Source organism: Pelmatolapia mariae, linkage group LG8 (assembly GCF_036321145.2).
Source record: "Pelmatolapia mariae isolate MD_Pm_ZW linkage group LG8, Pm_UMD_F_2, whole genome shotgun sequence".
Taxonomy (NCBI): Eukaryota; Metazoa; Chordata; class Actinopteri; order Cichliformes; family Cichlidae; genus Pelmatolapia; species Pelmatolapia mariae.
In genome coordinates, this window is record NC_086234.1 from 27,668,439 (window position 1) to 27,686,979 (window position 18,541).

Sequence of the window (18,541 nt, forward strand, 5' to 3'; positions counted from 1 at the left end):
TGCAATAGGATCAATACTTTGTTTCTGTCCTCCAAGTTCAGCAAATAGCCCACTGAATTGTTTTAAATCTATTATTTTTTAGGAAATGAAAAAAATACACCTCAAACATGGACTATGAAAAATATCTCAACCTTTTTGTATTGACTGTCACAACTATTTTATATAGCACATTTAAACAACAGAAGCTGACCCAACGTGCTTTATAAACAGGGCTATTTACATTACAGGTCTCAAAGAACCCAAATTTTGAAATACATGAAAGTTGTGTTTTGTTGTGTTAACTAAGTATTGTAGAAATTAAAAATCTGAGTGATTTAGTGGTCGATGACGATTCATCTCATAAATCATTACACACTGCACTTCCCTACATAAGCTGCCTTTATAAGTTAAAAGTATCAGTACCGGCAATACTGGCCCTGTATTTATTTGATATCGGATCGATACCGACATTTGCAGTATCGCACAGCCCTAACGTAGTCCAAAAACCAAAAAAACTATGAATCACTTTTGTTTGTAGTTTAAATCTCGCGCCGTCACGTTCTTTCCGTCTGCAAACCCCTACTTCTAAATGCACTACTACTATCTCTACTACTGTTAGGGCCACATTAAAAAAAAGTTCGTTTCTATTTTGGGATTAAGATCGATATTTCGAGTTTAGAAACATTATTTGAAAAACATTATTTGTGGCCACAAGACCCAGCCTCAGTGTCCGCGGAAGTTTCAGAAAATCCTCGTCCTCAGGGAACCCCTGAATGCATCATTACCCGGGGAAATCAAACACGCAGTTCTCTGTGTTCGGGTAAATAAATAAATAATTTCTCGCTGTAGTTTGAAGTTAGAGCGAGTAGTTAATATTTTTTTCTTATCTATGCTGCTTCTTTATTAACTACTTAATTACTACTGCCTTGTAATTTCAAAGAGTTAAGCGAACCGCAGTAAGTGACGCGTTAAGCTAGTCTGCTAACCTTCAGCTGATGCCTGCAGTCGGGTAAAATGTGCTCGGGTTGTCCTTCCTGATCGTTTCTAAAAGAACATTAATGTCGTGCCAAACTCAATTTAAAAAGTAATTTCTTTATCGCCAGGTCCTGTTCGGTTAGACACAGCGTAGCTGTAAGTTGGATATTCAATTAAGTGAGAGAAGTCAATAACGTTACACCAAGCGACTCCTATAATTGGCCTTGCTTATCTTCTAACTCCAGAAAACACTACGGTGGGCGGTAACAAGCACTGCGCACTGTTTATTCAAATAAGAATTTCACTGAAATAAGGCTTGCTGCAACCAGCAGCAAGCCAGGTAAAGGCGTTTACGAAAACGCCTTTACCTGTTGCTTTAGGTTTTGATTTTCAGGTTTACCTAATAATTTGTTAATTATTTAAGAAGCATAAAGACTTTTGTTTCAAATCTTGTTGAGTGATGATGCTCTTGTTGTTCTTGTGTCACACAATATGTACAGTAACCTCCTTGGACATGTGAGCATGGGCAGCCAAAGTGACTGCACCAGTGACCCAGATGAGGAGCTGCCTGTGTTTGACTTCCTCCAGCCAGCCTCCCACAGACGTGCAGAGAAACCAGACTTGGTCGACTTTGATGGTTCTGATGCTGCAGCAGCAGCTGTCTCCTCCCCAGGGAGGGGGAGTGGTGGCGTGTGCATGGGAATGGCTAATGTAACGATAATCAGCAGCAGTTCCGATGATGATGATGCACCTTATGTTCCTTTGGCACAAAGAATCAAGGCAAGGCGAGACAATGTGATTAGCGCCTCCTCCATCGTGACTAACGAGAACGATGCTGAGCACTGTTTGCCGCTCTGTCTGCCCAGCTCACAGTTTTCTGGCCAGAATGGCTTTTCAGAGTCAGAGTGCTCGCTCGGCTCACATCAGGTGAGAAAAATGAGCTGTGGACAGGAGCTTCCTCTGAACGGAGCAAGGAACACAGACACTTCTCCTTCCAAGAGGAAACTTGGCAAGCGAACGGTTGAGGAGATCCAGGCCTCCAGGGAAGTGGCTCTGAGTAAGAGGGAGGCTAAGAAGAGACAGCAGCCAGACAAGGATGTGCTCAGGGAGGAACGAGAGAGACAGAAAATGGAGAGGAAAGCTCTGGCAGAGGCAGCTAGGGCCCTGAGGCCAGAGGAATGTATCAAGCATATGGTGGTGGTGGTGGATCCAGGTAAAAAGAAAACATTAAATTATACTTGGCAATGTAGATAAATGCAGATCATTACAAATTTTATTTTAAACTGCACATGCAGCCAGTCTTTCATCTGCAGCATTATTGAAGTCATTAAATGTGCTAATTGTGGCTGTAATTGTGCTGAGTGTGTTTGTGTGTGCAGCTCTCCTACAGCTGGAAGGAGGCGGCACTTTGCTGGCCTCGTTACAGGCTCTGGGTTGTAGCTGCGCCATCAAGAAACAATCCCTCCCACGCAGTGTGAGCTGGATGAGAAGAGCTCCCTGTGCGCAGGTGATAAGACACATGTAATATTTTTCTCTTTACCTCACTTTACTCAAAGTGAAGCATGAATGTGAACTTGTCAAATTTGCCGTAATTGCCATAAATGAATGAGAAGTGGTTTCATGAGTGCTTATTTAGCAGTAACACCTTTTACTATCTTTGCCATGTTTCAGGGAGATGAAGGAGCATCTGTACCAGAGGCCTATGTTGTGATACAGATGACAGTGGAGGACTTCATTTCTTTGATCCACAACTACGTTCAGGTTTGTTGTGGGTGCTGATGGTATGCTTGAAGGATCAACAGAGCAGAACCACTGCTTCTTCTACTGACTTCTGGCTTCTACTGTTTAGAAGAAGTCTAGATGAAGCATTACTGCATCTGATCAGAAACTAGGAGAGTTTAGGAACAACAGGAAGAAAATGGAGACGGCAAAAGGCAAGCGCCAATTAGAAAATGACATTAGGTAATGTTAAAGAAGTTATGTATTTTGGCCATTAGGGTAAAAAAAACCACACAAATGATAAAAACTTCCATCAGTCCATTTAAAAAAAAAAAAGATCAGATGGTTCAAACCATAATAATTCTCTGTGAGACAACAGTGCTAACCATAGAACAATAAAAAATACGAGGATGAGTGTGAAAATATTTTGAGAAAAATATTTATTTATTCTTTACTTATTTAAGAGGGTGAGTAACATACTTCCCTTGACCTACAACCATTCATGTAAGCACTATTTAACTTTTTTCTCTGCTTTTTCTATTGCAGTGCTTTCTAACATTCACACACATTCATACTCCAATGGCTGCATTGGAACTTTGGGTTACTATCTTGCCCAAGGATATTTGGCATGGAGACTGGAACAGCCAGAGATTGAACCACCAACCTTCCGATTAGTAGCTTTATAGCTATCGCTAATTTCTACCCTTAGAAAACCAGTGGCACCTGCAGTGCTGCTTATATGTACAGCTAGTGTGAGCTTAAACATTGATGACATCCACGTTTTGTACATCAACCAAGAAAATTAGATTATGCTAAACATGTACAAATGGTCAACTCCAAGCTAACGAATTCCCCATAAAATGTAAATATGTTTAAAAAAATTACAAATATAGCACCATTTAACAAAAGACTTACTATGTTTCTGAAACAGGTAGTTTTAGCAGTACTTTTCAACAAACCTTACTAAGACTAGGGTAAATTATGTATTTGTAGCCAACTGTTTTCAGTAGTGGATTCATATATTCTTGGTGGTATAGAATGATTTTTATTGCAGAAAGACACTGAGATGAAAGGTGTTGTCTTATTTATGTTTTTTAAATAACATGTACAACACTGGAGCTTCATGGCACAGAGAAATAATAGGTATGAGGCTTTCAATATTCAATACACACAATCATAAATTGTGTGTATTGAATATATTGTAATTGTGAGTGTGGCAAAAAACTGACTCAGAAAATTGCTTATGCAGGACATGGCAACAAGAAAATATGTTATTACATGTAAGAAATAAAGGTAAACATTTCATTCTTTCTTGTCATTAGTTGCATAGTATAATTAATTTTAAGGAGTTCTAATTGCATATCAATAGAGTTAATTTTTTTTCCTAATATCTACCTCCCTGTCTAATCCAGAATGAGAGGCATGGCAGATCAGACTGTGGGCCCACATTGACATCCTGGGTCCAGGAGCAGCAGAGGCGTCACCTTGGCAAGACCCTTAGCCTAGCAATTATTGAGCTTGAGAAATACTTCAGGTAAGGATTTGAAGGTTGAGCTGTAGAACATTTTAAAGGATAATTTGGTTATTGTTGCTCTATAGCATGTGCTATCGTTGTATTTAGCCCCTCGATTAATGGGATAGTTGTTCATCTGGCTCAGGATCCATCGGATTTTAATTAATTTAATTATGAAGCTCCACAGGGTTCCGTGGTAGGACCAATTCTGTTTACATTACAAATGCTTCCCTTGGGCAGTGTAATTAGAAAGCACAGCATACATTTTCACTCCTGTGCAGCTGACTTTATCTATCTATGAAACCAGATAAAACAAACCAGTTAGATAAACTGCAGGAATGTCTTCATGACATAAGGACCTTGATGACCTAAAATGTTTTGCTTCTAAATTCAGCTGAGGTCAATGTACTCAGCCACCAAAAATCGCAATATCTCTAAAATTAGAAACACCCTATTTCAAAGTGACACTAAAAACTAGTTCATGCATTTATTACTTCTAGGATGGACTACTGTAATTTGTTGTTATCAGGATGTCCTAAAAAACTCCCTGAAAAGCTTTCAGTTGATCCAAAATGACTGGGAAAGAGAGCATATTTCAGACGATATTAGACTGGAGGCTTACTTATGATTCCCAGAAAATTTAAGTAAAAAGTAAGAAATAGAATGGGAGGCAGAGCCTTCAGCTTTTAGGCCCCTCTTCTGTGAGACCAGCTTCCAATTTAGATTCAGGAGACAGACACCCTCTCTCTACTTTTAATATTAGGCTTCAAACTTTCCTTTTTGATAAAGCATATATTTAGGGCTGGATCAGGTCACCCTGAATCCTCGATTAGTTACACTGCAATAAGCCTAGGCTGCTGGAGGAGTCCCGTGATGATGAGTTTTTCCTTCCCACTGTCGCCAAAGTGCCTGCTCATAGGGGATCATATGATTGTTGGGATTTCTCTGTATTTCTTTGTATTTTTGTCTTGTATTTGGGTCTTTGCCTTACAATATAAAGTGCTTTGAGGCGACTGTTGTTAAATTGAATATATCACCAAACAGATAATCTCTCAGGCTTTATTACTTTTCTTTCTCACTATGAAAAAAACCTTTTTTTAATGATCACTGCCAGAAACAACACCACCCAGTCATGAAAGCTCTTATTAAAACCCATTTGATGTAAAATGCAAAAGAATATTTTTTTGAAACCTATCTTCTTTAATGTATTTTTCAAAAGTATCATGATCCATTTTAAAGTTGGGAACCCCCCCCCCCCCAAAATGGCTCATTTTTTAAGTTGAATAATTTAAAAGCCCTATGACTTTGACTACATCAACACTTGTGGTGGTATCTGTTGCTCAGGAGGCAGAAGGTCAGGAGATTGATTCCACATGCCCAGGTGTCCTTGAGCTACATGCTCACCCCAGAGCAATGAACTGTGACTGTGTGGGTCTGTCAGTAAGCTGTATGAATATGTGTGTGAATATGAATGTGGCTGGTGGTAAGAAGCACTTTCCTGCTCAATTAGAGCAGGAAAGCTGTATGTAAACACTATAGTACCATCTGGAACTAAATAAAAAACTGAAAGATGCTGAAATTAAAATGATAAATATTTACCAAAATTGGGAAATTAATGTGTTACAACTACCAATTAAATACAAAATACAAATAAACGAGTACCCCCAATTAATCAAAATCTAAAAATGATACAATAAGGAACTTAAATGTACAATCAATATATGGTATGAGGTGGTAAAGATTTTCTGTGTCTATCTTTGCGACAACTGAGCTAAAACGTGTGAGAGAACGAGTTCAGCTGTATGTCAAGCAAGAAGCGCACAGAATGGTCTGTCCATTACACCGGTTTTATGGTCCTACAAAGGTGTCTCTTTGTGTAACTTGCATAATAGTATAAAGTGTTTAAAAACAACAAGGCAAGGCACTCAGAAACTGCATAACTGCGTAAACACATGGCTGTCTGAAAATATGGCAAGCATCACTGTGTAATCTGGAAAACCTCTGGTGGAAATACTGTGAGGAATAGGTGTGAAGAGAGTAAATGCATCAATGAAGGTCCTGAGCATTAATGTCTAAAATGACCAAAAATGTTTTTTCCCAAGATCACAGAAATCACAAAACCAGAAGCATTTTCGAGAGGCTGTTGCAGGGGAGGAGACAGGGGCAAGTAAAGCCAAGAGGAGAAAGAAGAATGGTGGAGCTGGTGTACTGCCTGAGGTGTCGCGAGTTGACGTAGAGGAGGTAGGCTAGGTGGTTGACACAGGATAATTTATAATTATATAGAAAAAATATAAAATTAAAGAGCTTTTGTATTAATTAAACAATCCCCACGCAACTGAATCAATATATCTCTTAAATATAATAGGGGATAATGTGTGAAAAATGAACATATATGGCCATGTGTGGAAAAAGTGATTGCTACCCCTAAGAAATCACTTAAATGGAAACTGCATGACAAAGTGGAGTGGACCAAAAGATCCTAAAAAGCCAGACATCATGCCGTAATCCAAGGCAAGTCAGGAACAAATGAGAAATAAAGCCATTGAAATTCCAGTCTGGAAGTAATAAATGCATGAACTAGTTTTTCAGCGGCACTCTGAGACAGGATATTTCTAATTTTAGCGATATTGTGCAAATGGAAGAAAGCAGTCTAACATATTTGTTAATATCTGCATTGAAGGACATATCCTGGTCAAAAATGACTCCCAGCTCCCTCACAGTGTTACTGGAGGCTAATGTAATGACATCCATAGTAAGCATCTGGTATGATACCGTATGACTTTTAGGGCCGAGTACCATAACCTCAGTTTTATCTGAATTTAGAAGCAGGAAATTAGAGGCCATCCAGGTCTTTATGTCTTTAGGACATTCCTGCAGTTTAACTAATTGGTTTGTGTTATCTGGCTTCATGGTTAAATAAAGTGTCATCTGCATATCAGTGAAAATGTGTGGTATGCCCTCTAATGATACCTTCTAATGATACCTCCGCTAAGATAGGACTTCCTTTAACAGTCTTGATCAGTGATGAACAGTAAGATATTATAGCTTTACTATTTATCTGCTTTAATCTTTTAAATTAGGACTACGCTTCCTCCTCATTGTCATCCAGCCATCCTGTTTTCCTGGCTGTTCGGGACAATCTTCTGGGGGAGATGCTACCTTTTGTTGCACCAGCTACAGGGGCTTGCCTAACCTGCGTTTTTCAAGGGTGTGAAGCTGGGTCTCAAATTCAGTGATATTGGCCTCCAGGACTGCAAACACACTACACTGAATACAAGTATCATTATTGCTACAGGAGACCAAGAAGTAAACTAAACATCTGACACAATGAGCAGGAAAGTGCAGGAGGAACAGGTGTAGAGGCCATGGTACTAGCAGGTTTACTATGAGCTAAGCTAAGCTAGTGAATCCCTAAATACACAGTGAGTGAATATTTTAAATTAAATAATTTAAAATTTAAAACTTCTTCGTGTGCTTTGGATAAAGCGTGTGAAGATGACTCTGTGAAATAGGATGTTATCTAGTTTTTAATAAAACTGGCTATACAGATAAGCTACACAAAAACACCACTGTGTTGTAACAGGAAGTGATACCCTACTGCAGAGAGAGCCAACACCAAGCAGAGCGCCATCCAAAGGAATGTCAGGAGTGACTCACTGACAGCTATCGCAAACGCTTGATTGCAGTTGTTGCTGCTAAGTATGGCCCGACCAGTTATTAGGTTTAGGGGGGAGTCACTTTTTCACACAGTGCAACGTACGTCTGCCCCCCCCCCAAATAATAAACATCTGCATTTTGTATTTACTTGTGCTACTTTTGTCTAATGTTTAATGTTGAAATTTGTTTAATGATGTGAATCATTAAGTGTGAGAAACATTAAAAAAGGGAAATGAGGAAGGGGGCAAACACTTTTTCACACCACTGTAAGATGTTTATTTAGTTTTTTTTATATCGGTCTACAATTTCAAGGATCTCTGGCTGCAGTGGCAAACATGTTGATTTATACTGAAGAGTCTGGTGTGTTTTCAAGGGGCAAATTAAATCATGGTTACTATTTTGCTTATGCTTATAGTGATTCATGTTTGTTTTCTGATATCCCTTCAGGCAGTGGTGCATCTCCAGCTTCACACTGGTGTCTCAGTCTGCTTCTTTTGTACCTGGAGGGACTTCTCGGATCACATCACCATGACAACCAAAGCAGTTGCAGAGGCTCCTTTCAAGTGAGCAACTGTTTTTTTTGGGGGGTTTTTCTCTCTCATCACAGTTCAGCTTAACACCACCTCTGCCAGATCAAACAGTCATTTCCCATGTTTCCCTGTTTTTTCAGGAGAGAGAGGGAAAAGACTGGCTTTTCCTTCTACCTAGAGAGTGAGTGGGCAGGAGGCCAGCGGGTGGATAGAGGTGGTAAGGGCCTGTTGCAGGTGTGGAAGAGACAGATCCAGCAGTTCAACAGAGTGAGCCCAGACATGGCTGCTGCCATCTTGGCAGCTTATCCCTCTCCACAGCTGCTCAAGAAGGTACAAGCTTGATTATAGCAACAGCTTACTGACAAGGCCATGGTAAAGAATATATAATTCTGCCTTTCTGTTTTACTACTGCTTCTGTTTGTAATTAGAACAGTTCTATCAGATTCTTCTAACACGAAAAAATATTTTCTATATTTATGGCAACAACAACCCCCAATTCACAGCTTGTAGGACTTAAAGGATCCACTGCTAACCTCTTATTGCGTTGCTCAGAACACAGTTGCGGAGAATTAATTTAGGTTTTGCACTGAAGTTCCATATAACGGAGCTCTGCTACAGTCTTTATGTTAAGGCAGGTTCACATTGGCTGCTTGAAAGTCAAACAATGTAATGTAATATTTGATAATTTTATTTACCGACTCTGAGGTAATTTTCTTTTTAACTTTTCTTTGATGGTTTGAAGTCCTTTACTTCTCTGGATTATCTTCACGTTTGTCATTCATTGAGTTGAGTTATCTTTATCTAATTTTAGAATTTGATCCTAAACATTAAATATATTCAGTAGACAAAAATATAAAATATACAAAAACCCCCCAACTTTTTCTGCATTACAGTAACAATCTTGTATATTTTTGATAAGCTACATATTTGATACTTGACTAGAGTTAGCAACTCCAAGTCTGAGGCCAGGCGTTCAAGTTGGGGATGGGTTGCTGCCTCAAGTGGAGCAAGTAAAGTGGGAGAAGAGTGGAGTGGTGCAGTGATGCAGGTGCTGTACTGGTCTGTTGTGCTGAAGAGACAGCTGAGCGTGAAAGCAAAGCTTTTGAATTCAATAGCAAAATTCTGAAAATGTGGTACTATAGGAAGCAAATGTATCAAGGTTGTAATTCTTCCTGAACTGATGAGAATTGCATACATATACAAGTCTTCTCATCTGTTTTTTAGTGCTGTCAGCGTTGATCTTGTTAAAATGACGTTAACGGCGCTAACGTGTTGACGCCGTGTGTCGCCCACGCACGGGGTGATCCGCGCTAACTCGCTAACGGAGATTTGCTGCGTTAATGCGGTTATGGTGTTAACGTCATTTTAATGAGATTAATGCTGACAGCAATACTGTTTTTACATGTTGATAAAAGATGATGGCCATAAGAAAACTACAAATGGCACAGCAAAACTACATGGGGAAGATGGCCCCATGTAGTTTTTATCCCAACTTTTTGATATTAAAGGCATCAAGAGTTGGGTATGAAGGTATACTTTACATTTCTGGTATTGTGACGTTTTTAGTTCCTACCCTCAGCTATGGCCATGAGTGATTAAAAGAATAAAACACACACAAATGAACTTCCTCTGAGGTGTGTGTGGTCTCAGTCTTTTTGAGGTGTATTTTTGCCAAATGGGTGTTTTTTTTAAAATCCACAAATATTTACCACAACATGAAATGGTAGGGGACCAATAACTGGAATCATTAATAGTAATGTGCTTTCAGAAGTCCTACTGCTTGTTTTTATGTTCTGTCTCTGGCTTGTGAAGCCAGTTTTGAATTATAGGGGCCCTATTATACAGTGGCTTGCAAAAGTATTCGGCCCACTTGAACTTTTCCACATTTTGTCACATTACAGCCACAAACATGAATCAATTTTATTGGAATTCCACGTGAAAGACCAATACAAAGTGGTGTACACGTGAGAAGTGGAATGAAAATCAGACATGATTCCAAACATTTTTAACAAATAAATAACTGAAAAGTGGGGTGTGCGTAATTATTCAGCCCCCTTTGGTTTGAGTGCAGTCAGTTGCCCATAGACATTGCCTGATGAGTGCTAATGACTAAATAGAGTGCACCTGTGTGTAATCTAATGTCAGTACAAATACAGCTGCTCTGTGACGGCCTCAGAGGTTGTCTAAGAGAATATTTGGGGCAACAACACCATGAAGTCCAAAGAACACACCAGACAGGTCAGGGATAAAGTTATTGAGAAATTTAAAGCAGGCTTAGGCTACAAAAAGATTTTCCAAGCCTTGAACATCCCACGGAGCACTGTTCAAGCAATCATTCAGAAATGGAAGGAGCATGGCACAGCTGTAAACCTACCAAGACAAGGCCGTCCACCTAAACTCACAGGCTGAACAAGGAGAGCGCTGATCAGAAATGCAGCCAAGAGGCCCATGGTGACTCTGGACGAGCTGCAGAGATCTACAGCTCAGGTGGGGGAATCTGTCCATAGGACAACTATTAGTCGTGCACTGCACAAAGTTGGCCTTTATGGAAGAGTGGCAAGAAGAAAGCCATTGTTAACAGAAAAGCATAAGAAGTCCCGTTTGCAGTTTGCCACAAGCCATGTGGGGGACACAGCAAACATGTGGAAGAAGGTGCTCTGGTCAGATGAGACCAAAATGGAACTTTGTGGCCAAAATGCAAAACGCTATGTGTGGCGGAAAACTAACACTGCACATCACTCTGAACACACCATCCCCACTGTCAAATATGGTGGTGGCAGCATCATGCTCTGGGGGTGCTTCTCTTCAGCAGGGACAGGGAAGCTGGTCAGAGTTGATGGGAAGACGGATGGAGCCAAATACAGGGCAATCTTGGAAGAAAACCTCTTGGAGTCTGCAAAAGACTTGAGACTGGGGCGGAGGTTCACCTTCCAGCAGGACAACGACCCTAAACATAAAGCCAGGGCAACAATGGAATGGTTTAAAACAAAACATATCCATGTGTTAGAATGGCCCAGTCAAAGTCCAGATCTAAATCCAATCCAGAATCTGTGGCAAGATCTGAAAACTGCTGTTCACAAACGCTGTCCATCTAATCTGACTGAGCTGGAGCTGTTTTGCAAAGAAGAATGGGCAAGGATTTCAGTCTCTGGATGTGCAAAGCTGGTAGAGACATACCCTAAAAGACTGGCAGCTGTAACTGCAGCAAAAGGTGGTTCTACAAAGTATTGACTCAGGGGGCTGAATAATTACGCACACCCCACTTTGCAGTTATTTATTTGTAAAAAATGTTTGGAATCGTATGATTTTTGTTCCACTTCTCACGTGTACACCACTTTGTATTGGTCTTTCACGTGGAATTCTAATAAAATTGATTCATGTTTGTGGCTGTAATGTGACAAAATGTAGAAAAGTTCAAGGGGGCCGAATACTTTTCCAAGCCACTGTATGTATGACAAAACTGACATATCTTCTGTTGCAAACCACTTTCTCCCAGTTGTGCATCTCTTGTTTTTTTTGGAAGCTGGCACGTTGTGCTGTCACTGCTACCGCTGGGTTGAACACTTAGCGTACGAGCATGTTGTTTTTAATTTTTTTTTTACCATGATTTTATTGACTTTACACAGGGAGGTATTGCAACAGTTGGAAAAGATCACTTTGTTGGGGTAAAAAAATCTTCTGGTTTTGACATCTTCTCTTCCTATATTTAGTGCTGATGTAGAGGTATTTCCTTGGGTAATGACATCTATGGTTCAGAAGAATATTACAGTATGTACCTATGCTGAGAATCCAGTTCATCCAAGCATCTTAAATAGAGTACAAAGCATTATTTTTCAAATCCTGTTGATGTGTGATCACCTCTATTTGCTCTATCCTGCATAAATTTGTGTCGGCTTGTGTCTTTTCATAGACTTTGCAAGCAAAACAATTACATACAAACTTCACTCTGTGTTTAGTCTGTGGTCATCATCGGCTTTTTTATTACTTTATTTATCACAATGTTAAGTGCAGCCTATAAGATTTCTCAGATGTGAGTCAACACATCACAAGGCACATCTGCAAACATGTCAGTTTATTTTTTAATACTTGATATTTCCTTGTCTGTTTGTAGGCTTACAACCTGTGCAGGACCAAACAAGAGAAGATCTCTTTGCTCTCTGACCTACTGATCCGGAGAGGAGAAGGTGTTACTTCCACCACTCGTAGGATTGGTCCAGAGCTCTCCAGACGCATCTTCCTGACAATGAGCTCCTGTGATCCAGAACTGAGTCTAGACTCTAATCTCTGAAATTTGAATTTGATTTTGTGGCCCACCTGCTTTGAGTTGGCAGTTTGTGGTCATATCTTTGAATTTAATACTATGTAATTAAAGTTCAGATTTTTAAAACTTTTATTTATGTATTAAAGTTTTATTCAAATAACAGTTTTGAAGACCACTATAAGACATGCACATCAACCATACTTGATTCTGGGGGAAATTGTGCTACAGCTCACTGTAAGTGTTAGTGAGGTGACTGATTTGAATCTTTGGCACTGTTTTATTTACACATGTATTCCCTCCCTGCTTCATAGCATTGAAAGAGACCTTCATTTGTGATAACTTTGAGTCATTTGAAACACATGTTGAAATATCCGTCATCTCACTTCAAAGACCCAACCTACCATTTCAGTCTAAATCATGTTTCACAAAAATGTAAGAAACATATTAAATATATTATTGTAAAATTAGAACAGTCGCAATTTATCATCTCATCCACATCTGTTTCCAATCACTGGACCTTAAGCCTCACCCACAGTGCTCAGGTGGCACGCCCCAACAGCCATGCCACAGACCACGCCCCACCACAATGATATTGACCAATCAGCTGAAAGGAAAACATTTCTGGTCAAAATTCGTATTTGCAAGTTGAAACTCACAAGCGAGGGAACTTGAGCGCAGAGTTTTACGCTTTGTATCTGTAAACAGACCTTGACAAAAAAAATGTGTAACTTGTGAAATTTTTTCATTTTCAAACACAAATCTTTTTTAGACATACACAAATTATCTATATACAAAAACTGTATCTGTAAACAGATCTTGACAAAATGCACAAAGACACAATTTTCAGATATTTTTGTTTACAAGGTCACAAAAGTCAGTTCACAACTACACAGTCTGATTTACAAGTACAAAATATTTATGACCACAATTTGAGCCCATTACGTGTGAATAATGTAGAAGTTTGTGGAAAATTGTAGCTGACTAAATGTCACTAGTAGGGCATATCTTTGAGCCTTTGAAGCCTCAAATGCTCTTTTGTTACAATGAGAAAGATGCAATGCTCTATCCAATGCTTCATCTGCCCATCTGTAGTCCAAGTGGATTTGAGGTGTCGCAAACACCTGTTTTCCCCTTTGTCTTCTCCAGGAATTTTGGGCATGAGAATCAGAACAGTATTTAAGGGTTCTGAGAGAGACCAAGGAATAAGTTGGGAGGGGGTAATGCGTGTAGAGTTTGGGTGCGTTTCGTAATTGTAGGGTTACACGGTCTTATTGCAAATGGATTTACAGATGCTATTGGCTGATAGTTTTAATTATAAATTATAATATATAAATGGCTACGGGGCTTAAATGGCTTTTAGGAAGTTTGGAAATACCCCCAGCATGTTATGTAAAGTGTGGCTCATTAGCAGCAGGGTATAAAAGGCTGCCAATTACCCAATTAGCGCTGTTTATATTTGCTGCTGATATAGGTCACTAGTGTTCCACAGAGCTGTTAAGGTTTGAAAATTAAAACTTTCATAAATAAAAATAATAAGACTTGGGTTGTACTAAATCCTGTCTCTGCCTGCAATAATTGTAGCCTGGCTGCTCGATGGCCATTCATCACACTAATATTTGTGGCATGCAATTTACTGCAAATTGTGCTAAATCTAATATGGGAAAAAGCATGTCTTATGCCTGTTGTGAAGCCTGTATTGGTTGCTTCTAGGAGTCAGGGGCAAATGCTATCAGAATGAGTGTGTAATTGCCATTTTGGATGGATGATTCGGAGCTGTTAGTGCAATACCAAAAATTTTGTCTGTTACCTTAAACCCTTCACTCATCCCCCTTTTCTCAGTGGTTCACACTCAGCAAGTCACATTTCCCTCTAGAATCTGTAACAAAGCAGTCCATAAACTTACCATAAACTTCCACATGTGGATGGGAACCATACACCTATTAAGTAAATTCTAAATGAAATCCACCAGACGACTGTAGATTTGAGGCACTTCTGCATTGGCTTCTGGAACCTATAAATGTTGTATATATTGCAATGAAGAAATTATATGAATGTTTATCTTTTGTTAAATAGACGTTATACATTCACAACTATTTTATGAAATTACTATGAATGGATAGCCACACAACAGCCATCCCAGGTAGAGAGAGTAGCATTACAGGAGCGGGCTTTATGTATTTTCTTAAAGATAAACCACATTATTAATCCATTTCCTTTTCTGAACATCTAAATTTCATTTCATTTCTTGCATGGCGTACTTAATGTGTGTGGACTATCACAACCATTACCTCTAGTGAGTTTACACAGTAGGGCCAAAAATGTATCACAGACTGGGAGATCAGGAGGTCGAGTTATTGTCTCAGGATTTTTCTTGACATTCTTTGAATCAGGAATGTTTTATTAAATTTTTCTTAAAGATAAAAAAATAAAATAAAAAAAGTTCTTGTACACAAACTTTCTCATGCTTCTATCAAGGACTACCAGGCAAGCTTTAAGAAACTTCTTCTAGCAGTATTTTTCAACCCAGAGTAAAGACTGAAATGGATCTGGTGGTTATTGAAAACCAAAATGTTTGCCAGGATGCTGGAATTTCACTTTACTCTTTTCTTTCTAAGTTCTTAAAGCTATAATTTATGGTCTTAGAATACTTGATGAAGATTTTATTGCATCTTTATCATTTAAAGTTTATTTTTCATTCCCACCCTTTTTCCTTTTCCTTCCTTGACAAAATGACCAAAGCAGTGTATGCCATAATAATGCAGTTAAATTAAGTCTCTGTGGCTCACTTTTAATTTGGTTTAATTAGCCATTATATGAAGTGCCTCATACCTTGTGTGTTTTAACCCTTGTCCAAATGAACCGCCTATGCTCTCTCTGTCTTTGCTCTCTGCTTTGTCTGTTCCTTGTGTGTTGAGTCTTGTTGTCTTGTTATAGTGTGAAGTGTTAAAAAGCCTCCACAAATGTGATCCACTTTGCTTTGCCATGCACACGGCTCATTTTAGTCGCATTAGCAAGACTGGAACCTGACCAAGAAGTGATGACAGAGGAACAGAGGAAAAGACGGGGAAAGAGACGGATGGGTAACGAACTGTTTAATGGGCTTAAGTGATGAGCAGCATTCATCACTCCAGGTCCTGCATGCAGAGAGACACTTAGAGGTACAACAACTTAGGGGATAGGAGGTAGATTTCAGACTGACTCACACTGAAATATGCAGCATAGAGAGAAAATTGCAGTTTATTCATATCTTTGATAAAAGAATAAAGAACAGTAAGGGGCTGTGCAAGGTAAAAAAGAAGAAGAAGAATAAATAAAATGATAAAATAGGAATCTTTCAATATAAACATCAAAAAACTGGTTAGTGACTAAATGGATTAGGCTACCATGTTGTTTTTTCTTTATTTATGTTTTTTGTTTATTTTGTTTTATTATTTTGGAGCCAGAATGGCTCATATTTGGGAAATTTGCTGGCGTGCTAACTTACCAACTAAGGATAACAGGCAAAACAGATTATCTATCAGATAAAAATTATTTTTAATTTGGATAAATTTTAAATGTTAGCCAATGGGGATTGACTTCCTTTTGAGCCAGCTGTCTGAGGAACTGCAGTTTTTTGGCACTTTGCCTTCAAAGGTTGCCACTTGACGGGTTAATTTTTTAATGACCATGAGTGGAGAGTTTCATAATTACAAGCATTGTCTTGAGTAGATGTAATCAGTTCCAGTGGCTACGATGGAGACAAAATATGATGCAGCCATTGTGGGAATACTAGACACCTACCTAGTGCAGTTTTAATTTAGGCAAGGTTCAAAAAAACTGTTTGGGGATCAAAATAACTTTAATCTTTGACAGCCAAATTCTTATCATTTTATGCTTGAGTGGAAAGTGAACATGCCAGATGTAAAGTTCTCACTTGGCTTTCCTGAATTATCATATGCATGAAAAGGATAGACAAACAGACAAACAAACCGAAAACATAATGCCTCCAGGCATGGCTGTTGCTGGCATAAAGGCATAAAAATACAAATATCAAACAAATATGCGTAAAAAACAAACCACTTGGACAGCAATTGATATCAACACACAGTGATTGGAGAGAAATTGAGGTGAAGCAATTTCTATGGACTAATGGACATAAGTGATACACACATCATACCTACAGATGTGGGATGTCTTGATTATGACAGATGTTTTGCAACATAAAAATATTCCATTGCAAGCGACATTCTGTGAAGTCTGTAAAATAATGTATTATTACTGTTACTAAATTAACATAAATGCAGCATTTTTCTGCTCTAGCTGGTTGAAGTAAAGCTACTTTTACTATTTTATACAGGTTTGCTTTTATATGTTCAGTGGAAATGCTGATTCACAAGAGTCCATCTTTTAATGTTAGTTCACCATATACTTTGCAGTATGCAGTATACTGCACTCCAGTACTTAGAAATTAGGGCATCCAATCTAATGTTCTGTGTGTGACTTTAAAGACACAAATAAGATCAAACGAAATTCATCTACTTAGAAAAATGATAACGTTCACTGAGTACATAGTTCTGGAAAGCACAGGCAGACATGACAGGATGTTATCGCCAGGGGGCAGACTTGTGCTCTGGCTCAGAATAGTCAGATGGGGGAGGGAGATAGAAAAACATCAGAATGTGTCAGGATTTTGAGGCTGGATAAATTATCAGGCAGGCAGAAAATGAATCCTGTAAACTAAAGGATGGGAAGAGGAAGATAAATATACACACAGAAAGCTACTGAAGATTTTGATAAATGGCTGAGATAAGTTTGGGAGGATTTCCTATACGCTAAGATAAGATTTCAGAGTGAAGGGCGTGTCAGTGTTTTATTCCTACATAGGATGTTGTCTGGTATATAAGTGGCTTTCACGGATTTTAGCAGTGGAGAACCTTGAAGAGAGAACTATGCATGTTCATAGTGTGCAGTAAGGAGGAACTGTCATTGTGGATTAAGGTCATACAGGTTATTTAGCTCTGCTCTGTGCCTGATTAAAAATGTATGATCATGAATTGTGATAGAATGTCAGATTATCAAGGGGGCACTGTACTGTGTACGTGTGTGTTTGTGTATTTTCTGAATGTGTATAAAAATAAACCTGATAAAGCAAAGAAACTGCATAAAAAGCATTCATGATATAAATCATGGACATGTACACAACTTAACTTCAATTCATTTCACTTTACATAGCAATCACAAATCACAACAGCATTTGCCTCAAGCCACTTTATACTGTAAGGTAAAGACACTACAATAATACAGAGAGAACCACAACAATCAGATGACCCCCAATGAGCAAGCACTTACACTTATTGACAGTGGGAGGGGAAAACGCCCTTTTAACAGAAGAAACCTCTGCTATAACCAGGCTCAGGGAGAGGCAGCCATCTGTCACGACCAGTTGGAGGTGAGGGGAAGGAGACAGGACAACAAACATACTGTGGAAGAGAGCCAGAGATTAACACTAATGATTAAATGCAGAGCTGTGCATAAAATCATAGAGAATAAAAGAGGTATGTGAAGAAAAAACATTATGTGCAACATGGGAAGTGCCCAGGAGCCTAGACCTATTGCAGCATAACTAAAGGAGCATTCAGACTCAACCGATCCACCTATAAGCTTTTTTAAAAAGGAAAGGTTTAACTTAGACCTAATCTTAAAAGTAGAGAGAGTGTCTGTCTTTGCTTCCCTCATTCACACACTTTTTGTGCTTTCTATTTAACATCCACACTCCAATGAATGCATCAGAGAGCAACCTGAGGTTGGTATCTTGCCCAAGAATAGTTGGTATGTAGACTGGAGTAGCCAGGGATCAAACCACCAACCTTCCAATTAGTAGGTGACTTGCTCTAGCTCCTCAGCTACAGCCACCCCTCAAAACTGGGA

General features: G+C 39.0%; 1 protein-coding gene across 1 annotated transcript; it reads left to right on the top strand.

Moving 5' to 3' along the window:
- Window positions 1-753: 753 nt before the first annotated feature.
- Window positions 754-15,105, top strand: eme1 (essential meiotic structure-specific endonuclease 1). Its single transcript, XM_063481720.1, has 9 exons — window positions 754-799; window positions 1,455-2,167; window positions 2,334-2,461; window positions 2,626-2,715; window positions 4,086-4,207; window positions 6,289-6,427; window positions 8,291-8,406; window positions 8,514-8,703; window positions 12,485-15,105. The coding sequence occupies exons 2-9, from the start codon at window positions 1,477-1,479 to the stop codon at window positions 12,659-12,661; spliced, it is 1,653 nt and encodes a 550-aa protein (XP_063337790.1). The 5' UTR covers window positions 754-799; window positions 1,455-1,476; the 3' UTR covers window positions 12,662-15,105.
- Window positions 15,106-18,541: the final 3,436 nt, after the last annotated feature.